At 36.5% G+C, this 27189-nt stretch overlaps 1 protein-coding gene across 8 annotated transcripts in view; it reads left to right on the forward strand.

The window, feature by feature from the left end:
- The window catches only part of LOC105220320 (cadherin-86C), a 98341-nt gene that overhangs the window by 24079 nt on the left and 47073 nt on the right, over positions 1-27189 (forward strand). For 5 of the 8 annotated variants that reach the window (XR_008471919.1, XM_054234295.1, XM_054234112.1 and 2 more), the window contains 4 exons: positions 13662-14328; positions 16301-16384; positions 18740-18865; positions 24522-24671. Coding sequence is in view for 7 of the 8 variants with exons in the window: in XM_054234295.1 (XP_054090270.1) it covers positions 13723-14328; positions 16301-16384; positions 18740-18865; positions 24522-24671 (966 nt within the window). In the remaining variant the exon portion in view is untranslated. The remainder of the gene's footprint in view (positions 1-13661; positions 14329-16300; positions 16385-18739; positions 18866-24521; positions 24672-27189) is intronic. The other 3 variants (XM_054234178.1, XM_054234205.1, XM_054234249.1) reach the window with 2 other exon arrangements.

The following is a 27189-nucleotide window of genomic DNA, read 5'->3' on the forward strand; positions in this document are numbered from 1 at the left end:
TTATCTGATTTTAACTATTTTCATGGTGTGTGGTGGGGTACGTAAAGGAACCGACTGCAGAAAGTTTGGTTTATATAGCTTTATTAGTTTGCGAGATATATACAAAAAACCTATCCTCCAAAAAAATTACCACCAAATATGCCCCTTGCTAGAACGACCCTTTGTCACTTTCACTTTCATAGCTTAGTTGTGACACTTTATGTGAAACAACCCTCTCACGGTCCCAAGGAACATGTGCGTAAAGTTTTGTCAAGATATCTCAATTTCAAGTTATCCGTTGCACAGACGGACAGATGAACATTTTGACTCGTCTCTTCCCTCTGATCATTTTGTTATATATAATACTACGTTCGGACCGACATTGAAAACTTGAAAACACAATTTGTGGATTGTGAAACCAAAGTCGTTCTGACCGGGTTTTCGATGTGTTTTCATTGACAATTCACAAATTTATTTGTTTGTTTACATTTTGAGCAATGAAAATGGTAAGTTTTAGAATCTTTAATATTTGCTTATAATTTTATTAAGGATCGTGTTTTATAGAATCACGACAAGAAAATTTTAATAAATACCTTGCGGAACGATGATTTTTCAAGAGAATTGATGGAGACTCTTACTACCCAGCACCTTTGCCTTGCAAAAAAGATAGAAGAGTTGAACAAACAACGTTTAATCCTATTAGGTATAGTAAAGGAACTTGGGACGCCGATTAAATCATGTTGGACAAAAGTTTGTATAGGTTTTTACTGATGCAAATGTTTTCAATTAAATATAATTAATTCCAGCAACGTAAGAATAATTTTTGGGAACATGATTGCCATCGAAATGGATCTGTGTTTTTTAAAGAAAAATATATATTAATATATTGAATTATGCGACATCCTGCGGCCTCTGCAAATGAATTAATTTCGGCCTCTGTGAATAGCACACCTTGTTGCTGCAACTCCACTGCCATTTCTTCTAAAATGTGGCTATTTTTTCTGGGCCCGCGAAGAGCACACACCTTATTTTGCCAAAATTCAATTAGGAGCGCTTCGTCCCTCTCACTCAAGGAATTTTTTTTTTGTACTTTTGTTTTTTCTCCATTCTTTTTTAAAAATTTTTTCAATGAAAACATGTTTTCTATGTCGGTCCGAACGTAGTATAACCCTATATCTAACTCGTTTAGTTTTATGACTTACAAACAACCGTTGTGAATAAAACTATAATACTCTCTTAGCATCTTTTGTTGCCAGAGTATAAAAAAGAAGAAAACAAGTTTACATAATTATACTCTCGCAACCTGTTGCACAGAGTATTATAGTTTTGTTCACATAACGGTTGTTTGCGTCATCAAGAAATAATTGAGTTAAATATGGGGTTATATATATATAAATGATCAGGATGACGATGTCTGTCCGTCCGTCTGTCCGTGCAAGCGATAACTTGAGTAAAAATTAAGATATCTTAATGAAACTTGGAACACACATTCCCTGGCACCCTGAGGAGGTTGCTTTCAAAAATGGGCAAAATCGGTCCACTGCCACGCCCACAAAATGGCGAAAACCGAAAACCTATACAGTGTCATAACTAAGCCATAAATAAAGTTATGAAAATAAAATTTGGAACATAGGATCGCATTAGGGAGGGGCACATTTGGATGTAATTTTTTTTTTAAGTGGGCGTGACCCCGCCGTCAAATAGGTTTTTTGTATATAACTCGCAAACCAATAAAGCTATATAAACCAAACTTTCTGTAGTCGATTCTCTTACGTATCTCATAAAAATAGTTGAAATCGAATAATAACCACGCCCACCTCCCATACAAAGGTTAGGTTGAAAATTACTTAAAGTGGGTTAACTCACTAAGGAAAAACGTCAGAAACACTAAATTTCACATACACATAAATGGCAGATGAAAGCTGCACTCAGATTTTTTTACAAAATGGAAAATGGGCGTGGCGTCGCCCACTTATGGGTCAAAAACCATATCTCATGAACTACTCGATCGATTTCAATGAAATGTAATAGTTTCCTTACCTCCCAATAATATTTTGTGAAAATTGGCCAAACCGCTTCACAACCACGCCTACTTCCTATATACCAACCAACTTTGAAGACAATCTGAATCGTTTACTTTACAATATATAAAATAAGCACTAGTGAAGATATACAAATACTACGTTTATAGTGTGGCAGCCCCATTCTAAAAATCCCCAAAAGCGGACTATAGGTTTTCAATGCCCCATATATCGAACATGAGGACCTCGGTGGTTCTAACCTAATATTATGGTTTCAAACTTTCAATGGACTTTATACAATATATATGACGAATATGTGGGTCAAATTGTGCATTATATAATATTAATTAAGTTAAATAAATAAATTGTAAGAGTATAAAATGTTCGGTTACACCCGAACTTAGCCCTTCCTTAGATTAGAAAGAGTACATTTTGGCTATGGTATGAACTACGATTATTCATGTCGCACAAAAATTAACAAAATGGCGGACCTTTGAAATTTTTTGTTTTATATCGCCTTTTTTCAGCCACAAATCAAGTTGAAAAGTAAAGAAGATCTTCACCGATTTGATTTATCCTAGTTCATAACATAGCTATATATATATAGAATAACTTATTAAAATTTGGAACCGATTGGATTAATAGGTTTTGTGTAACCTCATGCGCCAGTCGTAAAAACACTGTTTCGAGAAAAACGGGTTTAAAGTTTTGAAGCGCTCTCGCCGTCGCCTGACGCTTCCACCATAAATCGGCTATATCCTCAAGAGTTTTTAAAATTTTAAAGGAACATTCTTGAATAGTTAATTATAGGTTCGAATAAAATAAAAATAAATCGATTTTAAATATTTAAAGCTTAAAATGGGAATTCTTCTGTTCATCTTTTAAAACACAGTTCAATTCATATTTCACTCACCAATATGTTTGTATCAATTATTATACTCTCGTAACAAAGTTGCTAAACGAATCAGATATAAGGTTATATATACCAAAGTGATGAGAGTGACGAGTAATGTTCAAATCCGGATGTCTGTCTGTCCGTCCGTCAGTGCAAGCTGTAACTTGAGTAAAAATTGAGATATCTTAGTGAAACTTGGAACCTTGGCTCCATAGGAAGGTTAAGTCCGAAGATGGGTGGAATCGGACCACTGCCACGCTCACAAAATGGCGATAACCGAAAACACATAAAGAGCTATAAGTAAGACATAAATCAAGCTATGAAAGTAAAATTTGGTACAAACAATTGTTTAAGGAAGGGGCATATTTGGATGCATTTTTTTTTGGGAAAGTGGGTTTTTTGTATATATCTAAGCCAACTTTCAGCACTCGTTTCACTTACGTACCCCATTATACACCACGAAAATAGTGGAAATCGGATAATAACCACGACCACCTTCCATACAAACTTTACACAACTACTGTATGTTATCAGTATCAGATCATAACTTGTGAAAAAAATATGAAGAATTCATTGCCTTAGGGTAATATTTTACCGAAAATATCGGTAAATTAATTAAAGATCTCTTAATTTAATTCAGAGGGAATCTTTTTCTTCTAATAGCTCCTAATTATAGGTTTTTCTAAAATACGATGGCCTTAACACTGAAATTGATTCAGGAATTACCTCAGGCCTCATATACTATATATGATGATTTTCGTTATTCTATTTGACTTTATGCCGAATATATGGGTCAAATTGGGTGTTATCTTAATAAAACTATATCAATTAATATAACAAAAATCTGTATATATGGTATATGGGGACTGGGTAATTCATGGACTGATTTCAACTATTTTTGCCACCTAACTACGTATATTCTATTCAAAATTATATGCTCACTGAATTGATATATCTCACATATTATGTGATATATATGGTATAAAGTCATGGTACAAAGTCATATTAGCTCATGAAACATGGGGCCTTGAAATCTTATGTTCGGATTTCGACGATTTTTAAAAGTTCTGGTATATGGAAAGTAGGCGTGGTTATGAACCGATTTGCACCATTTTCCAAGCATATCATTCGGTTTTCTGGAAAATGTTGTTACCCGAATTTCATTGAAACTGGTCGAGTAGTTTCGAAGATATGGTTTTTGACCCATAAGTTTGCGGAGCCACGCCCATTTAAAATTTGGTATACCAATTTAAATGCAGATCTTCGGTACCATCTTTACCATGAAATTTAATGTGTAAAGGTTTCTGGTATTTTTTCCTTACTCAATTAAAGCTGTTTTATTAGTCTTTTGTATGGGAGGTGGGTGTGGCTGTATAAGGAAGTGGCTAAAATAAACTGCTCTAGAGAGTTAGGTTGATATAGATTTAGTAGTTTACGAGATGTGTACATAAAACTTAAAAGGGGGCAGGGCCACGCCCACTTAAAAAAATTCGTCCGGATATGCCCCTTCCTAGTGCGATCCTGTATACCAAATTTTTCTAGCTTTATTTATGGCTTAGTTATGCCTCTTTATATGTTATCGCTTTCACGGACAGACGGACGGACAGACATCCGGATTCCAACTCCACTCGTCATACCGCTCATTTATATATATATAACCCCATATCTAACAATTTTATTTCTGGGTTATTTATTCCAAAGAGAGCAGGGTGACGAGTATAGTTGAAATCCGGATGTCTGTCTGTCCGTGCAAGCGATAACTACAATAAAAATTGAGATATCTTAATGAAACTTGGTACACATATTGTTTGGCATCCTGAGGAGGTTGATATCGTAAATGGGCAGACCACTGCCACGCACACAAAATGGGGAAATACAAACCCGATAAAGTGCCATAACTGAGCCATAAATAAAGAAAGCAAAAACTAATACAGAGGATCACACGAGGGCAATATTTGGATGAAATTTCTTTGATAAAGGTGTTATAAAACTTGTTTACAATGATTCACAACAATACCTACTTTCCTGATACCAGAACTTTGAAGTCCATCTGATTCATTTAGTTTTCAATATATAAATAAAGAACCACTAAAGATATCGGACCTAAACTTTGCACCGTCTAAAATTCGGACTACAACTTATCAATGCCCAGGTATCGTACTTTGTAGAGCTAAATGTTTAAAAATGTTATGAATTAAATTTACTTTTATATCAACGTCAACTGAACAAAATTTTTGGACAAAATTGTGTTACCATTCACAAATCATTTTTACTATAACTCAATGTCACACTAAAATAGTGTTATATATTTCAACTACGTTTCGCCAAAGGCATGAAAGTAAACGTTTAGATGTTATTCATATAACAACAATATTGTAATTAGACCTAAAGATGTAAATATTTGAAGTTCCTTTATATAATAATGTATCGTATTATCATTAGGAAATAATAACACTGTACAGCACTCTGCTCGATATTGGATCAAACATAGTTAAAAGCTATATATTTCGAAAAATACCGAGACAATTTTTGAAAATTTTGCAAAATTACATATTATATCTTGAGTTAGAAGAAATATGCAAATTATAAAGGGTGATTTTTTAAGAGCTTGATAACTTTTAAAAAAAAAAAAACGCATAAAATTTGCAAAATCTCATCGGTTCTTTATTTGAAACGTTAGAATGGTTCATGACATTTACTTTTTGAAGATAATTTCATTTAAATGTTGACCGCGGCTGCGTCTTAGGTGGTCCATTCGGAAAGTCCAATTTTGGGCAACTTTTTCGAGCATTTCGGCCGGAATAGCCCGAATTTCTTCGGAAATGTTGTCTTCCAAAGCTGGAATAGTTGCTGGCTTATTTCTGTAGACTTTAGACTTGACGTAGCCCCACAAAAAATAGTCTAAAGGCGTTAAATCGCATGATCTTGGTGGCCAACTTACGGGTCCATTTCTTGAGATGAATTGTTCTCCGAAGTTTTCCCTCAAAATGGCCATAGAATCGCGAGCTGTGTGGCATGTAGCGCCATCTTGTTGAAACCACATGTCAACCAAGTTCAGTTCTTCCATTTTTGGCAACAAAAAGTTTGTTAGCATCGAACGATAGCGATCGCCATTCACCGTAACGTTGCGTCCAACAGCATCTTTGAAAAAATACGGTCCAATGATTCCACCAGCGTACAAACCACACCAAACAGTGCATTTTTCGGGATGCATGGACAGTTCTTGAACGGCTTCTGGTTGCTCTTCACCCCAAATGCGGCAATTTTGCTTATTTACGTAGCCATTCAACCAGAAATGAGCCTCATCGCTGAACAAAATTTGTCGATAAAAAAGCGGATTTTCTGCCAACTTTTCTAGGGCCCATTCACTGAAAATTCGACGTTGTGGCAGATCGTTCGGCTTCAGTTCTTGCACGAGCTGTATTTTATACGGTTTTACACCAAGATCTTTGCGTAAAATCTTCCATGTGGTCGAATAACACAAACCCAATTGCTGCGAACGGCGACGAATCGACATTTCACGGTCTTCAGCCACACTCTCAGAAACAGACGCAATATTCTCTTCTGTACGCACTGTACGCATTCGTGTGGTTGGTTTAATGTCCAATAAAGTAAACTGAGTGCGAAACTTGGTCACAATCGCATTAATTGTTTGCTCACTTGGTCGATTATGTAGACCATAAATCGGACGTAAAGCGCGAAACACATTTCGAACCGAACACTGATTTTGGTAATAAAATTCAATGATTTGCAAGCGTTGCTCGTTAGTAAGTCTATTCATGATGAAATGTCAAAGCATACTGAGCAACTTTCTCTTTGACACCATGTCTGAAATCCCACGTGATCTGTCAAATACTAATGCATGAAAATCCTAACCTCAAAAAAATCACCCGTTACAAACCTTATTATTATTATTATTTGGTGAGCTAGTAATGCACCTTATGAGCTACAATTTATAACTAAAACTTAAATCAAATGAAAAGTATTTCCAGAGCCTATATAGAGGGTATCTATTGAGCCAGCGACTGCGACCAAGCAGCAGGCAAAAACTTTACCGTAAAATCACATGAAGTAAAAATCGACGCTATCTGCTGCTCACCAAAAGCAATAGCAACATGAATCAAAATTAGCAAACAGTCGAGAACATCAATTTTAGTGACTACGACTGCCGACTGCCGACAGTCGACACTTGCTGTTGCTACGACTTATGATCATGATCGAAAGCAAGAAGCAAAAATATGAAAACGGCGACTGTTGCTGCTATTTGATTTTTGTCTCTGCTTCGACTGCGACTTCGGTTGTTTTTCCGAATCAGATGCCGAAGTCATAGCTCATTTTAAAAAGTTGCCGACAGTCGAAGCAGCAAAAAGCACAAATATTGCGACTTCTGCTATTTCGATTGCAGTTTTTATACTCTCGCAACCTGTTGCACAGAGTATAATAGTTTTGTTCACCTAACGGTTGTTTGTGTCACCTAGAAATATAAGAGTTAGATATGGGGTTATATATACATAAATGATCAGGATGACGAGTGGATTTGAAATCCGGATGTCTGTCCGTCCGTCTGTCCGTCTGTCCGTGCAAGCGATAACTTGAGTAAAAATGAAGATATCTCAATGAAACTTGGAACACACATTCCTTGGCACCCAGAGGAGGTTGCTTTCGAAAATGGGCAAAATCGGTCCACTGCCACGCCCACAAAATGGCGGAAACCGAAAACCTATACAGTGTCATAACTAAGCCATAAATAAAGTTATGAAAATGAAATTTGGAACATAGGATCCCATTAGGAAGGGGCACATTTTGATGTAATTTATTTGGAAAAGTGGGCGTGACCCCACCCCCAAATAGGTTTTTTGTATATACCTCGCAAACCAATAAAGCTTTATAAACCAAACTTTCTGCAGTCGTTTATTTTAGCCATTTCCTTATACAGTCCAAAAATGAAAGAAATCGGATAATAACCACGCCCACCTCCCATACAAAGGTTAGGTTGAAAATGACTAAAAGTGTATTAACTCACTAACGAAAAACGTCAGAAACACTAAATTTCACATAAGAAATGGCAGATGGAAGCTGCACTCAGATTTTCTTACAAAATGGAAAATGGGCGTGGCGTCGCCCACTTATGGGTCAAAAACCATATCTCCAGAACTATTCTACCGATTTCAATGAAATTCGGTATATAACACTTTCTTGACACCCTGATGACACGGCTGGAATATGGGCGAAATCAGTTCACAACTACGTCTACTTCCCATATATCTCAATTTTGAATTCTTTTGATTCGTTCACTTTATAATACATATATACATTAGGAACAAATGAAGATAGCGGAATAAAACATTACACAAATACTGTATTTGAGCTGTGCCATCACTTGTGGAAAAATTGTCAAAATCGAACCATGACTTTTCAAGGCCCCTGATATCGAACATGAAGAGCTCAGTGCTAAGGGTAATTTTTCACCGAAAATATAGGTAAATCCTTAAGATATTTTTATGTAATTCATTCCCTCTGAATTCTTTTCTTATAACAGTTTCTCTCTGTACCTGAAATGGTAAAAATCGGGTCATAACTTCCCCCAGATCCCATATACCTAATTATAAGTAATATTAAATTAAGTGAGCGTATAGTCTTCGATACATTGTATCATGGTGGTGAAAACGAGTGAAATCGGTTTAGGAATAACCTCAGTTCCCATATACTATTTATGATGATTTTCGTTATTCTATTGAACTTTATGCCGAAGATATGGGTCGATTTGTGTTATCTTTATAAAATTACATCAATAAATTGCGAGAGTATAAAATGTTCGGTTACACCCGAACTTAGCCCTTCCTTACTTGTTTCTTCTAAGCTTTTTGCAAAATTATTAGCGAATTGGAAACGTTCATGATTAGACTCAACTTCTTGAGCTAAGGCTAATGCTGATGGCAGGTCATTTGGAGGTGCCGCAAAAAGAATGTCACTTTGTCTCGTGTTACGCCACGAGACATATGTATGTCTGCGAAAATGTGAGCTTAATTTACATGTGCAGTGTTAACCGCAATCTCGACAAGCGGTCTTTTTCAGATTCTTTGAGCGACATTTTATATATTCGTATTATTCGTATTAATATTATAAATGCGAAAGTAACTCTGTCTGTCTGTTACTCTTTCACGCCTAAACGGCTGAACGGATTTTGATGAAATTTGGTATGGTGATAGATGATAACCTAGAAATGGTCATAGGCTATAAATAATCACGCCATCGTTCTTAGGGGGTAGGCAGTAGGCAGATAACTAAATTGAGCTAGTGATTTTTAGTCGTTTTTTGTTGGGACTTTTGCTCTTTCACGGCTGAACGGATTTTAATGAAATTTAGTAAGGTAATAGATGGTTACCTAAAAACGGATATAAGATCAAAATGATCACGTCATCGTACTTAGGGGGTAGGAAGTAGGCAGAAAACTGAATTGAGTTAGTGATTTTTTATGGTATCATGCCTAAACGGCTGAACGGATTTTGATGAAATTTAGTTAGGAGATATTAATAATTAACATTTTCTTTTACTTCTAATTTACAGTTACATAAATATAATATAAACATGAATTGCTGTTCGCTAGTCTTGCAAAAAGTCGAGAACGGCCAAACCGATCTGGCTAATTTTAGTCTTGAAATATTCTTGGAAGGCCAGGAAAAGATTAGAGAGTGAGTAAATATGGAAAAATTGCGAGGAAGATAATAATAAGAGAATTTTATTCGTGTTGACAAGAATAATATAAAAAGAGAAAACAAAAAAATAATATTTTGAAGGTTATCATTGTTGCTTTGTTAAAATATTTCTGTTATAGTTCAATTGTATAAGGTTGTGTCGATAGCCCAAAACAATTTGTTACAAATAAGGAAAGGCTAAGGTCGGGTCCAACCGAATATTTCATACTCTCGCAATTTATTGATGTAATTTTATTAAGATAACACTCAATTTTACCTATATATCCGACATAAAGTCCAATAGAAAATCATCATATATAGTATATGAGGGCTGATTTAATTCCGGAACCAATTTCACTCATTTTCACCACCAAGGTTAACGGGAATAGGGGCAACTTGGTACTTGTTAGTAGGCAAACAAACGGCACATTCGACCTTGAAATTACTCCTAAATTGCAAATGAGCGAAACACCAGTCGGCAAAATCGTCACAAATAGCGCTATAACGAAGATTTTCCAAATATTCAAGAAGTCGCTGGAGGTAATGCACAGGACTTTAAAAGATCTTGATCGATGAACGTTTTTGGTGGAGCCAGGATTCTGTTTTACGCCAGACTCTTCCAATTATTCCTGGATCAACTGTTACTGACGGGCTAATCGCATGCCTAAAATCATTTAATTTGTGGTGACACAAAGAATCGCCAATTAACAACTAACATATGAGTGTTTTTGCAACAATATCAAATTGGGATTGTAGAATCAGTTGGAAATGGTAGGGTCGCAGTTGACACCTCGATAGATTAATAGCATTTCCAACAGATTTCTGTCACTTCATTGACTCGAAAGAGAAGTTTTCCTGACATGAAACCTCAATATGATAACCATACATTTATACTGATTGAATGACCTATATTGGTGGTAAAAAAAATATATCGATGATCTTAATGCGACAATATAGAATTTCGATCTAAGAGAGTTGACACAGCTACAAACCAGGATGACGTAGTCAATTATCCCAAACTATTTAATATTGCCTGAACTATCAACACTCACTTTGCAATTAAAAGTAGTGTGAGTTGTCATCATGCTGCGTAACATAAATCGACCTCGAGTAATCAATATCGTCGCCGTAGCCAAGATTGGACCAACTTAATTTAATGTATACCTTGCTAGTATAATAAAATTTTATATTTTCGAATACAAAAAATTTTTTGTATTTATTTATTTTGAGTTTTTTTATAAGTACTCTACTTACATGTTTCTTTATTAATTTCTACTACTGCTGCTGTAGTTGTTGGGTTCTAATCCTTCTTGTTGGGCGCCAATTTTACAAAGTTGGAGTACACATGTTGTTTTTGTAATTATACTCTCGCAACAAAAGTTGCTAAGTATTGAGTTTGAGTTTTTTTATAAGTACTCTACTTACATGTTTCTTTATTAATTTCTACTGCTGCTGCTGTAGTTGTTGGGTTCTAATCCTTCTTGTTGGGCGCCAATTTTACAAAGTTGGAGTACACATGTTGTTTTTGTAATTATACTCTCGCAACAAAAGTTGCTAAGAGCAACTTATAGTTTTGTTCACCTAACGGTTGTTTGTAAGTCATAAAACTAAACGAGTTAGATATAGTTATATATATCAAAATGATCAGGGTGACGAGACGAGTCAAAATCCGAATGTCTGTCTGTCCGTCTGTCCGTCCGTCCGTCCGTCCGTGCAACGGATAACTTGAGTAAAAATTGAGATATCTTGATGAAACTTGGAACACACGTTCCTTGGGACCGTGAGAGGGTTGCTTTCGAAAATGGGCAAAATCGGACCACTGCCACGCCCACAAAATGGCGAAAACCGAAAACTCAAAAAGTGTCATAACTAAGCCATAAATAAAGTTATAAAAGTAAAATTTTTAACAGAGGATCGCACTAGGAAGGGGCATATTTGGATGTAATTTTTTTGGGAAAGTGGGCGTGGTACCGCCTCCAAATCGGTTATTTGTATATATCTCGCAAACCAATAAAGCTATATAAAGCTATATCACTTTGCAATTAAAAGTAGTGTGAGTTGTCATCATGCTGCGTAACATAAATCGACCTCGAGTAATCAATATCGTCGCCGTAGCCAAGATTGGACCAACTTAATTTAATGTATACCTTGCTAGTATAATAAAATTTTATATTTTCGAATACAAAAAATTTTTTGTATTTATTTATTTTGAGTTTTTTTATAAGTACTCTACTTACATGTTTCTTTATTAATTTCTACTACTGCTGCTGTAGTTGTTGGGTTCTAATCCTTCTTGTTGGGCGCCAATTTTACAAAGTTGGAGTACACATGTTGTTTTTGTAATTATACTCTCGCAACAAAAGTTGCTAAGTATTGAGTTTGAGTTTTTTTATAAGTACTCTACTTACATGTTTCTTTATTAATTTCTACTGCTGCTGCTGTAGTTGTTGGGTTCTAATCCTTCTTGTTGGGCGCCAATTTTACAAAGTTGGAGTACACATGTTGTTTTTGTAATTATACTCTCGCAACAAAAGTTGCTAAGAGCAACTTATAGTTTTGTTCACCTAACGGTTGTTTGTAAGTCATAAAACTAAACGAGTTAGATATAGTTATATATATCAAAATGATCAGGGTGACGAGACGAGTCAAAATCCGAATGTCTGTCTGTCCGTCTGTCCGTCCGTCCGTCCGTCCGTGCAACGGATAACTTGAGTAAAAATTGAGATATCTTGATGAAACTTGGAACACACGTTCCTTGGGACCGTGAGAGGGTTGCTTTCGAAAATGGGCAAAATCGGACCACTGCCACGCCCACAAAATGGCGAAAACCGAAAACTCAAAAAGTGTCATAACTAAGCCATAAATAAAGTTATAAAAGTAAAATTTTTAACAGAGGATCGCACTAGGAAGGGGCATATTTGGATGTAATTTTTTTGGGAAAGTGGGCGTGGTACCGCCTCCAAATCGGTTATTTGTATATATCTCGCAAACCAATAAAGCTATATAAACCAAACTGCAGTGAGTTCTCTTACGTACCCCACCACACACCATGAAAATAGTTGAAATCGGATAATAACCACGCCCACCTCCCATACATAAGTTAGGTTGAAAATTAGTAAAAGTGAGTTAACTCAGTAACGAAAAACGCCAGAAACACTAAATTTAACATAAAAAATGGCAGATGGAAGCTGCACCCAGATTTTTTTACAAAATGGAAAATGGGCGTGGCATCGCCCACTTATGGGTCAAAAACCATATCTCAGGAACTATTCGACCGATTTCAATGAAACTTGGTTTGTAATAGTTTCCTTACATCCCAATGATTTGTTGTGAAAATAGGCCAAATCGCTTCACAACCAAGCCTACTTCCTATATATCAGAACTTTGAAGACTATCTGAATCGTTAACTTTACAATATATAAAGTAAGCACTAGAGAAGATATCGAATCAGAACTTTGCACAAATACTACCTTTATAGTGTGGCAGCCCCATTCTTAAATTCGCCGAAATCGGACCATAGGTTTTCAAAGCCCCATTAATCGAACATGAGGACCTCGGTGCTTCTAACCTAATATTATGGTTTCCAACTTTCAATGGACTTTATACAATATATATGACGAATATGTGGGTCAAATTGTATACCAGTATTATATAATATAAATAAAGTTAAATAAATAAATTGCGAGAGTATATAATGTTCGGTTACACCCGAACTTAGCTCTTCCTTACTTGTTTTCATTAATTATTTGGTGAGCTAGTAATGCAACTTCTTCTTCTAGATCTGTCCTATAAGCTTCATCGAAAAATTGTATACACCATTGAAATAAGAAGAAATTTGAATACTTTTGCAACTATATCGTGTAATTAATACTAATTCCTTTTAATAAGCCTTTTTTCGAAATTCGAATGCATATATTTCGATTTTACGTATGACTCATTCTCCCGGAAAAACTATATTTGATAAAATACCAGACTGAAGTCAATTTTGTCGTATAATGTTATTTACACAATATGTACTATGAATATGGGTATAAAATTAATATGTACATATGTATATACTTTATTTTTCAGAAAGCTTTAGGAAGTTGAAATTTTGCGGTGATGACTTTCAGCATTAGTAATAAAAGAAAACATGATAAGAATCGATATATCAAGATATATCAATCAAATACACAGTTGGTGCATACAAGGGATGGCCTTAGCATTAGCAAATAAAACGGAATATCGACTACTCGCTCACCTTTCTGATTATTCCCCATCGCTTTCTTTATTAATGCAAAACAAAACAACTGTGCTGCGGATATGGACAATCAGCATTGTATTTGCTGTCCTTTGCCCATTACACATAGTTCATTGTACCGATCCCAAATTTGATCCGTCGACACGAATGCGACTTGTTTTAATACCGGCGGATGCTCAAGTTGGAACTGTTATTTATCGATTACGTGCCACGGACGAAGAATTTGACTACCCACTGACATTTGAACTTATAGGTGGTTCTGCATCAGCCACAGTTAAGATTGATTCGCTTCCATGCACAAAATACAATTCCGTTTGCCAAGCAAATGTTGTGTTACTTCGACGTTTGGAACCTGGACGCTACTATGACTTCCAGGTATCGGTAAAGGACACAAAAGGTGGAATGTCTAGCCAATTATGTTCCATTACTGCTACCAATTTTACAACACAGCATGACCTCATATTTCCCCACAAGCCTGGGATAATAATGATTCCAGAGGTAAGTACTTAAATAAGTAAAGTTATAGTAAAACAAGTTATCGATTCGATATCTTCACTAGTGCTTACTTTATATAATATATTGTAAAGTAAACGATTCAGATCTTCAAAGTTCTGGTATGTGGGAAGTAGGCGTGGTTGTAAACCGATTTGAAATACAGTGGAACTTCCATAACTCGAAGATCTCCATAACTCGAACACTTGAATTGGCAATAGCGTTAAGAAGCCAAATTTCATACAAATTCCCTTCCCTAACTCGAATTTCTATAACTCGAAGTTCTCCATAACTCGAACTGTTGAAGTGGCAATAGAAGGCAACTTTCATACAAATTTCCTTCCATAAATCGAACTTTTTGGTCAGAGCATAATACGAAATTTAAAATTTTTACTATAGAATTTTAAAAGAGTTCCTCTATATCATACGGAGGCGACAAAAAATATAATATTACAGTTATAGATTGCATAAATCATTTTACAAAGGCATAAGATATAGACGTCAAGAGCCAAACAATAGCAAAATGCAACAAACAAAATTACAAAAAACATCTTTTAACGTATGCCCATAAAATTTTTTGCGAAGTAAATAAATAAAACAGTGTATAAATCTTATTTTAGAGCTTTTTAAAAATTTATATGTTTTAATGAAAATTCTATAACTCGAAGTCTCTCTAACTCGAAGTTTTTTTTTGTGGATTATGGTGATTCGAGTTAGAGAAGTTCTACTGTATTTTCACAACATATCAACGGGAAGCCAGGAAGACATTTTGAACCGAATTTCATTGATATTGGTCGAGTAGTTTCGAAGACATGGTTTTTGACCCATAAGTGGGCGGAACCACGCCTATTAAAAATTCTGTATACCATTTTGAGTGCAGCTCTTCTATACCATTTTTATAATGAAATTTAAAGTTTCTGGTGGTTTTCCTTACTGAATTAAAGCATTTTTAGTAGTTTTCAACATAACCTTTGTATGGGAGGTGGGCGTGGTTATAATCCGATTTCCTCCATTTTTGGACTCTATGAGGTAGTACCTAAAAGAAACGACTCTTGAAAGTTTCCTTGATATAGCTTTAGTAGTTTACGAGAGTACAAAAACATCCACATCCTAGCTCTTTATATGTTTTCGGTTATTGCCATTTTGTGGGTGTGGCAGAGGTCCGATTACGCCAATCTTCGAACTTAACCTTCTTATGGGGCCAGTAGCTGTCATCGATTGGTCACTTCTCTGCTCGCTATCTTTCGCGCTGCTCCTCTGTCAGAAATTGTACAAGTGAAAGCAACAGCAAAGTTATCTAGTTGAATGTGCAGGAGAGTACGCGGATACCTCATTAAAAATTCTATCGCCGCTTGCTGAGTGCTGTCCAATTTTATTTTACATATGTAGACTATTCACAATGGTAAAAACGACTCAAAGGACAAATTTTAAACAAAAATGACAATACAAATATATATTGTGGTTTTTAAAACATAAGACATATATGCAGCTCGAAACCAAGGAATGAAAAAAATATTTTTGCGCAGATTTAAGTATTTCTCCACCTAAGAAAATGGTTCAGCACTATTGCGCATGATTAATACGACATTTTAGCGCAGGCTTGCACCATAAGTGCTGCCTGTCTGTTTGAATTACAGGATAGAGCGTTCTTTTGGCTTCTCTATAACCAAGTTTCATCAAAATATCTCAATTTTTACTCAAGTTACAGCTTACACGGACGGACGGACAGATAGACATCCGGATTTGAACTTTACTCGTCACCCTGATCATTTTGATATATATAACCCTATATCTAACTCGTTTAGTTTTAGGACTCGCAACCAATCATTATGTAAACAAAACTATAAAACTCTCTTTAGCAACTTTGTTGCGAGAGTATAAAAATATTTAAACACACATACATATACAAAAATACATAAATTAATTAATCCCTATATTACATTTTTTCAACTATGTGTATATATAAACACAAATGAAGGATGCAAAGCGAGGAACCGAACTAGATTATGTAATTGCTCGTAAAAATCCACTTTTTCAAAAACCAGTTTACCTTGAATTATGGGTAAGTAAAAATTTCTTGTGATAATTTAGTATTATTTATTTGTGATTTATAACATTGTGATCATTATTAATGTATCTATCCAAGGAAGTGAATACATATTTTATCTAGGGATGTCATGTATCCAATCGTTTTTTAGATTTATTCTTAAAAGTTTTTCGCGAACTCTCGGATACTTCTATTTCTCAACGACCAAACTTTGGAAAAATAATCTTTTTATTTCAAGAATATCAATCAGCATTTCAAACATATATTATTGATTATTCTTCTTCTTGACTGGAGCAGACACCGCTTAAGCGATTTTAGCCGAGTCCACAACAGCGCGCCACGCATCTCTCCTTTTGGCAGTTTGGCGCCAATTGGTAATACCAAGTGAAGACAAATCCTTCCATCGGAGTGGAGGCCTGCCTCTTCCTCGGCTTCCACCAGCGGGTACTGCATCGAACACTTTCAGAGCTGGAGCACTTTCGTCCATTCGATCAACATGACCTAGCCAGCGTAGCCGCTGTCTTTTTATTCGCTGGATTATGTCTATGTCGTCGAATAGCACATACAGCTCATTATTCGCTCTTCTGCGGCATTCGCCGTTGGAACCATAAATCTTCCCCAAAACCTTTCTCTCGAAAACTCCCAGTGTCGTGTCATCGGATGTTGACGTCGTCCACGCTTCTGCACCATAAAGTATGAGGGGAATGATGAGGGACTTGTAGAGTTTGGTTTTTTTCGTCGAGAGCGAACTTTACTTTTCAATTGCCTACTCAGTCCATAGTAGCACCTGTTGGCAAGAGTGATTCTGCTTTGGATTTCGCGGCTGACATTATTATCGGTGTTGATGCTGGTGCCAAGGTAAAGACTGTGCCAAGTGCGAAGACTCGAATACGCTGCCTGTTTGTTTGATGACAGGAGATATTTCGTCTTATCCTCGTTCACCACCAAACCCATACGCTTCGCTTCCTTATCCAGTCTGGAAAAACCAGAACTAACGGCTCGTTGTTTCCAATATCATCGGTGTACGCAGCATCAGGTTAAAGAAGTCACACGATAGTGACTGAAACCTCGTTTGGTATCGAACTGCTGGGAGAGGTCCTTCCCGATCCTGACGGAAATTTTGTGTTGCTCAACGTTGGGTTACACAGCCGTATTAATTTTGCAAGGATACCAAATTCAGACATAGCGGCATAGTGGCAACTCCTTTTCGTGCTGCCGAAAGCAGCTTTAAAATCGACAAAGAGATGGTGTGTGTCGATCCTCTTTTCTCAGGTCTTTTCCAGGATGTGGCGCATGGTGAATATCTGGTCAGATGTAGATTTTCCAGGTCTAAAGCCACACAGATAACGTCCAATCACTTTGTTAACGGTGCGCTTTAGTCTTTCATACAGTACGCTCGATAGAACTTTATAAGCGATGTTAAGGAGGCTTATCCCACGGTAATTGACGCAGATTGTGGGGTCTCCCTTTTTGTGGATTGGGCAGAGTACACTGAGATTCCAATCGTCGGGCGTTCTTTTATGCCATCCCACAGTTCCCTTATACCGAGATGCTGATGAGTGCTCTCAGAGAGCAGGAGTGCAAGTCGCGTAGAAAATCGTTCTTAGCTGCTACAAGATAATATCCGAGTTGATGTTAGGACCACGGAGCGAACACATTTCAAAAACACTGGAAACATGTTGTCCATCTACCACAACGGGATCGATCTGGTTGCTAGTGATTCGATTGGGGGACAGCCAAGTAGCTTGATGTATTTTCTTATGCTGGAATCTAGTACTACAGACGACGATATTTCAGGCCCCAGCGTAGTCGATCAGCCTCAGGCCGTGTGGCGATGTTTTGTCATGGAGGCTTCATTTTCCGACTGTTGTGCCAACGACACTTTCTTTACTCACCCTAGCGTTGAAATCGCCAAGTACGATTTTGCCATTGTGAGGGTACGTTCTAGGCGCTCATAGAAGGTATGTTTGATCCCTTCGTCCTTCTCTTCCGTCGGGGCGTGGGCGGAAATAAGTGATATTTTGAAGAACCCCGCTTTGATGCGGATTGTGGCTAGATGTTCATCCACCGAAGTGAATGCCAGGACTAGTCGACGGAGTCTCTCCCACCACGAAACCCACACCGAATTTGCGCTCCTTTATATGACCGCTGTAATAGATGTCACAAGGACCCACCTTCTACCGTTCCGTTACTCTTTTACTTTTTTATTACCAAAATGCTTATATAGCTGCTTGTATACCTCTCTTATGATTCGCAACCAACACATAGAATCGTAGTTTTCTCTTTCACTCCTATCTGTTTACGTGGGGATAACATAATTGTCAAAATCAACGCATACGTAAAATATAATAATTCTACATTTAATTTCAGGGCTCTCCACTTTTCGCCATAAGACAAAAAATTGTATCAGCAGAAACTACAGAAGGTACAGTGTTTTTACTTGGGCCACTCGATTTCGAAAAGCAAGCTATGTACCATTTAACCATATTGGCCAACGTAAGTATATAAGCAAGAATCTCTCAAATACTATATTCAGTACTTTTCGCTTAATTGCTCATCAAAATGTTCGTTCAATTAACCGGGGAATCAATTAACAGATACTCGCCTAATTGAACAATTTGTTCAATTAAAATAATCCCGTTTAAATGAACAATTTGTTCAATTACATTAATCACGCTTATTTGGACCATAAGGTGAATTAAGCGATTACTTGGGATTCAAAATTTGTCTTATTAAATAGTACAATATTAAAATATTATCCAAAATTATGAAATCGATATGAATCGATAAATACCCGTAATGTTTAAACCAAAAATAAAAAAATGTTTGCAATTTTCTCGCAACAAAAGTTGCTAAGAGAGTATTATAGTTTTGTTCACATAACGGTTGCTTGTAAATCATAAAATAAACGAGTTAGATATAGAAATATATATATGTAGATAGAATTATATATAAATGAAATTATATATATCAAAATGATCAGGGTTACGAGTAAAGGGATGTCTGTCTGTTCGTATGTCCGTCTGTCCGTGCAAGCTGAACTATAAATAAAGCTATAAAAAGTAAAGTTTAAAGGATCGCACTAGGAAGGGGCATATCTGGATGTAATTTTTTTTAAGTGGGCGTGGCCCCGCCCCTAAAGCTATATCAACCAAACTATCTGCAGTCATTTCTCTTACGCACCTCATTACACATCATGAAAATTGACATAACAGGATAATAGCCACGCCCACCTCCCATACAAAGGTTAGGTTGAAAATTTCTAAAAGAGCGTTAACTTACTAACGGAAACGTCAGAAATTAAATTTTACAGAAGAAAGCTGCACTCAGATTTTTTTAAAATGGGAAATGGGCGTAGCGTCGCCTACTTATGGGTCAAAAACCATATTTCAGGAACTACTCGACCGATTTCAATGAAATTTCCTATATAACACTTTCTGGACACTTTGATAACACGTATCAAAAATGGGCGAAATCGGTTCCCAACCACGACTACTTTCCATATAACTAAATTTAGAATTCCATCTAATTCCTTCACTTTATAATGTATACATTAGGAACTAATAAAGATAGCGGAACCAAAAAAGATAGCGGAATAATACTTTACACAAATAATGCATATCATCTGTGGCTTCGCTTGTGGAAAAATTGAAATCGGACTATAACTTTTCAAGGCACCGAATAGCGAACATGATGAACTCAGCGCCTAAGGGTAATTTTTAACCGAAAATATGGGTAAATCTCTCAGATAATTTAATGTAATTCAGATGAATTTTTTTTCTTCTAATAGTGTGTCTCTGTTCCAAAAATGTACTATCGAAATATTTTTGGTTTATTGTTTTCGGATGAACCAATCATGAGTTATGATGACACGTCATTGGAGTCAGTTGGCAACTCTGAGTGATAAAAGAGTGAATAATAGTGTGTGTTAAAAAAAAATAAATTAAAATTTACTGAAAATGGCGAGAAATATAACAAAATTTGCACATCAATCTGAAGAATACATAGCGCGACGTTGAGGTACGTTGGAGTGTAGAAGCAGCGACTTACAACCACTGACTAATTTGGATTGGAAGTTTTGTTATTTCGCCGATATCAGCTTTGTGGACACAGGGGAGAAAACTATCAGCTGATTGGAGACTTTTTGGCGCCACAAAAGTTAACCTTATAAGTATACTAAAGCTTAGGTCTATAATTTTTCACAAGGCAACTAAACTATAGAGTTACCAAGTATTATTTATTTTGTAATCTTTATTGTGTATATGCAATTATATACATAATAATAAGCAATTTTTAAACGTAATGCTAATTATTAAGACACCACCTCCAGGAGGTGGTAAGTTAAATAAAACAGCTAAAAAATATGTAACTATTGAAGTACTAACGAAAAAACTTGAGGAAATGGAACGAATGTGCGCAAAACTGTCATTATAAGTAAATACTCTAAAAGCTGAAAACCTGAAGCTTAAGTCTATTGAAGAAAACAAAATTCCTAACTCAGCAAATAAGGCCGAATTCTCAACAGATGAAGAAGAGTTAGCAAAAGAAACTGAATGGATATTGAAAAAAAGACCAGCTAAAAAACGAAAAGCGGAGTATTCTCCTGCTCTTCCGGAAAAGGCAGATAAAGCACCATCAAAACCGCTTACCCCAAAAAATAGTTCGCGGCCTTCACCAATTATGGTGTCTGGAGATTCTAACGGCAGCAATTATCAGCAGCTATATACAATTGCAAAATCGGAAGAAAAAACTAATTTTACCATTAAACTATTAAATAATGGAATATACAAGCTAAATACTTTCTCTGTAGAAGACTACAGAAGCATTTCAAAAGCACTTTCGAGCAGGAATATATCTTGGTATAGTTTTGAGAATAAACAAACACGGCCAATTAGAGTAATTATAAAAAATTTGCACAATTCTTATGATCCGAAATCTATTATAAATTACTTGAAAGAGCAAGGTTTAAATGCACTGAGTGCTGTCAATAGACTTAAATGGAAAGATAAAACTCCTCTCGACATGTTTTTGGTAACATTTGATCCCATGGAAGATATAAAAAAGATCTAAATTCAACTGTTTCTATTGAACCAGTTAAATTGCCTAAGCTGATACCACAATGCAAACATTGCCAGTCATTTGGTCACACACAAAATTATTGTGGTAAACAACCAAGATGCGTTAAGTGTTCCGGTAAGCATAAGACCTCTGAATGCTCAAAACCAGAGCAACAGCAGCCTAAATGTTGTAACTGTGGCGAAGCGCATCCAGCCAACTATAGAGGGTGCTTTGTTGCCAAAGAATTACAAAAACTACGAGCTAAAACAATTGGCCACAAAAAAGCTGACGGAATAACTCGAAAGGTTGAAGATCCTGCAGATTTCTAAACGAAAACTAATGAACAAGAAGGCCCTAAAATTATAGCTGAAACATTGAAAAAATCTACTTTTGCTCATGTTTTAAAAGCTAATAATAACGAGAACATTTCCAATAATAGCATTTTATCGCAGATCTTACAGAAACTCAATAAGCAAGAGGAATTCAACACCTCCTTACAAAATCGTTTATGTAAACATGAAAAATATCTGTTAAATAACAAAGATGTCTAATTCAATAAAGATTCTTGGAACTCAAATGGGTTAAGCAAACATAAGGATGAAATCGAAATTATATTGAACTCGGAAAACCTATTTTAAAATTAAAAAGTATGAATTGTATATCCAAGCAATTGCGGTTGTGATCTAAACTCGGATCATTCGCCAATCTACTTAACCTATAGTGAAACCGTAATTTTTAAAAATAATACAGCGGCCTTGTGCAATAAACGTACAGATTGGGAATACTTTAGAAAGATCATGGAATGTTATGAAAGCAAATATGACTCTATATTAAATATATAAAATATATATAAAATAGACCAACTGGAATCTGAAATTTTACATTTTTCAACGAGCGTGCAACATGCAGCTTGGAAAAGTACACCGAAAGTAAGGAAATTTGCTGTGAACTCTCAATATCCCAATGATATAAGAGAAATAATAAAATTAAAGCGTAAGCTACGACGTAAGTGGCATCAAACTCGTTGCCCTGTTGATAAATCCATTTTAAATAAAGCGTCAAAAGATCTTAATCGGAAAATTAAGAGATTCAAAAATGAAAGTTTCGCAAAATATCTTCGGTCCTTAACCAATGAAAGAAATTCCGATTACTCTCTTTGGAAAAGCTGTATAGACTACAAACACCAAAAACTCACGTATGTCCCATTAAAATAGGCGCGGATACTTGGGCCAGAGATAATTCAAAAAAAGCGGAAGTATTTTCCGATTATTTAGCTCAAATATTCTCCCCATATGAAACAAATGTAGATTATCCTACTGTTTGCAGTCAGGAAAGCGAGGAAATCTCAAGTTGTACAAGCAGTGAGTTAAGTGAGGAAATAAAAAAACCTGAAAAACAAAAAATCCCCCGATACTTTCAGCTCATCAGTTTGGGTTTCGAGCTAACCATTCTACGATTGATCAAATCCATAGAATTACAAATACTATAGAAAACGCATTTGAGGAAAAGAAATTCTGTTCTACCGTGTTTTTGGATGTTGCAAAAGCGTTCGATAAAGTTTGCCACAAAGGACTGCTTTCGAAACTGAAACTGATTTTACCGAAACAGCATTATGATATCATAAAATCATATTTCTCAGATCGCTACTTCCGTGTTAAACAAGGAGACGAGTATTCTAGTCTTAAGGAAATAAAAGCAGCAGTTCCACAAGGTAGTGTGTTGGAACTCCTCTTCTTATAACTCCCTCTTCTTTATATTTTATTCACGCATGACCTGCCAGTAGACTACAATTACACAACAGCCACATTTGCAGATGATACCGCGTTGCTTGCTGTTGGTAGCAGTGAACATGAGTACACTAATATTCTCCAAGAAGCTTAAAATTAAGTGCTACAATGGGCAAAGAAATGGCAGATAAAACTCAATGAAGCTAAGTCTGTACACATTGTTTTTACGTACAACAAAATACAGTACTTACCAATTTTCATAGACGGTGTACGAATACCACACTTCAACTCCGTTAAATACTTGGGAATGACACTTGACTCTAAGCTACGATGGTAAATTCATGTAAAAAACAAACGGAAAGAACTAGACATGCGACTCGGGAATATTAATTGGCTAATTGGTAACAAATCAGTGTTATCCATCGAAAATAAGTTACTTATCTATAAACAAGTACTCAGACCGATATGGAGCTATGGTGCACAACACTGGGGATGTACTAACGCAAATAATAAGAAAGTCATCCAACAATTCCAAAACAAAATACTAAAGCTTATTGTTAAAGCGCCTTGGTATTGTAGATGTGCTGATATAGAGCGTGATCTAAACTTAAACTCAGTTAACGCTGAAATATTAAAAATTGCAGCAACACATGAAGCCAGGTTGCTAAAGCATTGTAACGCGTAAAGCCCAGCGATCTTTTAAATTAGCCAATACTCTCAGAGTTTTTTTGTAATTTTGTAATACTCAAATTGCTTGTTAGTCTTTCTTTTGTAAATATTTTAGAACTAGTTGCAATGTAAAATAAACAATAAAAAAAAACGTCATTGGAGTTGATGTGCCAACGGCTGAGTTTTAGGAATTACTAAATAAAAATTTCACAAAATACTGTTTAAATATATATCTTTGATACGCTTAATTCTTTAAATCAAATATATGAGTGTATATATTTAAAAAAAATTGTAAAAGAACCCTTGTTTTTATCTGAAACCCACCTAACACCTTGGGCAATCACCTGAAAATATTCCCCACAACACACACAAAATATGTCGGTGTTTCGAAAAAAAAAAATGTATAACTGATTCTGACACAACTGAGAAGTGTCGTTATTGTGGTTAAAAACTAATGCAACATAACAAGTTTAAGAACGGCACATTCTAATATCACGGTTTATTTTCCTACGCATCGGAATGAAATTTTTGAAATTGCGCACATTTTGCATACCCAACTCAAAAATCGTGTTTTTGAGTTATGACTCTATTCAAGTAAATGAGCGATATGTATTTCACGGAATATAGATTTTTACGATAATAATTCTGTTAAGATTAATTCTGAATATGTACTTTACTAAATTATTAATTTTTTAAAGGACGCATATGCTGAACCTGGCCAAGACAGCCGCAATATAGCTGGACTAGAACTCGTAGTGATTGTACAAGATGTGCAGGATCAGCCACCTGTGTTTACGTCAGCTGCACCAGTGACGAAATTGACAGCTGGTATTCTTCCAGGCGATAAGGTATGATCTAAAACGATTTATATATTTATTCATCCAAATAAGGTTTCTTTAGATATAGTACAATACATCTATCTACTTCAAGCCATACAACTAAAAAAAAATATTAAAAAAATAAGTGTATTTAAGAATACGAACTAGGGATAATAATTACAAATTTACATGAGATTCAAGCAACCCTAACTTAAAAATTTATTATTTCACAAGTTTTGCTATTTCGATATAATAGCGGTATTCTCTTGCAAAAAGCTTGCACGGTGCATAATCCACGCCCTCTTCGCCTGCGATATATTTATGAACATATGTATGCTATTTTATCAAAATGTCAAAACATGTCCTTATTAACTAATTGCTGCTCAGTATAAAAAACACCTTAGATTCGTAAGTCTCGTCTCGTACATCTGCATAATATTGTGCCTCATTGAACTTGTTATGATTATATCTTAAAATTAGGAAGAAATTAATTTCATAACATATTCATTCATCACATTCATAAAAGAGTGTGAGCTTTAAAAAAGAGTGCGGACGTGTTTTAATGCGCTCCGTGATTTATTTGATTTATCCAAAATAAAACAAATAACATTAAATAAGCAAAACAACTAAAAACCTTTCGCGGAAAAACAAAATCAAAACATAAACAACAAACTAAAACAAGAGTTTAAAAACAATAATAACAATTCTTCTTAACTGGCGTAGAAACCGCTTACGCGGTTATAGCCGAGTCCACAACAGTGCGCCACGCATCTCTCCTTTTGGCGGTTTGGCGCCAATTGGTAATACCAAGTGAAGACAGGTCCTTCTCCACCTGGTCCTTCCACCGGAGTGGAGGTCTCCCTCTTCCTCGGCTTCCACCAGCGGGTACTGCATCGAAAACTTTCAGAGCTGGGGCACTTTCATCCATTCGAACAACATGACCCAGCCAGCGTAGCCGCTGTCTTTTTATTCGCTGGACTATGTCTATGTCGTCGAACAACACATACAGCTCATCATTCCATCTTCTGCGGTATTCGCCGTTGCCAATGTTTAAGGGACCGTAAATCTTCCGCAAAACCTTTCTCTCGAAAACTCCTAGTGCCGTCTCATCGGATGTTGACACCGTCCACGCTTCTGCACCATAAAGTAGGACGGGAATGATGAGGGACTTGTAGAGTTTAGTTTTTGTTCGTCGAGAGAGGACTTTACTTTTCAATTGCCTACTCAGTCCATAGTAGCACCTGTTGGCAAGAGTGATTCTGCGTTGGATTTCAAGGCTGACATTATTATCGGTGTTAATGTTGGTTCCTAGGTATACGAAATTATCTACAACTTCAAAGTTATGACTGTCAACAGTGACGTGGGAGCCAAGACGCGAATGCGCTGACTGTTTGTTTGATGACAGGAGATATTTCGTCTTGTCCTCGTTCACCACCAGACCCATTCGCTTCGCTTCCTTATCCAGGCGGGAAAAAGCAGAACTAACGGCGCGGGTGTTGTTTCCGATGATATCAATATCATCGGCGTACGCCAGGAGCTGTACACTCTTGTAGAAGATTGTACCTTCTCTATTTAGCTCTGCAGCTCTTATAATTTTCTCCAGCATCAAGTTAAAGAAGTCGCACGATAGCGAGTCACCTTGTCTGAAACCTCGTTTGGTATCGAACGGCTCGGAGAGGTCCTTCCCGATCCTGACGGAGCTTTTGGTGTTGCTCAACGTCAACTTACACAGCCGTATTAGTTTTGCGGGGATACCAAATTCAGACATCGCGGCATAAAGGCAGCTCCTTTTCGTGCTGTCGAAAGCAGCTTTAAAGTCGACAAATAGATGGTGTGTGTCGATCCTTTTTTCACGGGTCTTCTCCAAGATTTGGCGCATGGTGAATATCTGGTCAGTTGTTGATTTTCCAGGTCTAAAGCCACACTGATAAGGTCCAATCAGTTTGTTGACGGTGGGCTTTAGTCTTTCACACAGTACGCTCGATAGAACCTTATAAGCGATGTTAAGGAGGCTTATCCCACGATAGTTGGCGCAGATTGTGGGGTCTCCCTTTTTGTGGATTGGGCAGAGTACACTGAGATTCCAATCGTCGGGCATGCTTTCTTCCGACCATATTTCGCAAAGAAGCTGATTCATGCACCTTATCAGCTCTTCGCCGCCGTATTTGAATAGCTCGGCCGGCAATCCATCGGCCCCCGCCGCCTTGTTGTTCTTCAAGCGGGTAATTGCTATTCTTATTTCTTCACGGTCGGGCAATGGAACATCTGTTCCATCGTCGTCGATTGGGGAATCGGGTTCGCCATCTCCTGGTGTTGTAGTTTCGCTGCCATTCAGCAGGCTGGAGAAGTGTTCCCTCCACAAACACAGTATACTCTGGTCATCAACCACTAGATCACCACTGGGGGTCCTACAGGAGTGTGCTCCGGTCTTGAAACCTTCAGTTAGTCGCCGGATCTTTTCGTAAAATTTTCGAGCATTACCCCTGTCGGCCAGCTTGTCAAGCTCTTCATACTCACGCATTTCTGCCTCTTTCTTTCTTTTTCTGCA

This window comes from Zeugodacus cucurbitae, chromosome 2 (genome assembly GCF_028554725.1).
Source record: "Zeugodacus cucurbitae isolate PBARC_wt_2022May chromosome 2, idZeuCucr1.2, whole genome shotgun sequence".
Classification (NCBI taxonomy): Eukaryota; Metazoa; Arthropoda; class Insecta; order Diptera; family Tephritidae; genus Zeugodacus; species Zeugodacus cucurbitae.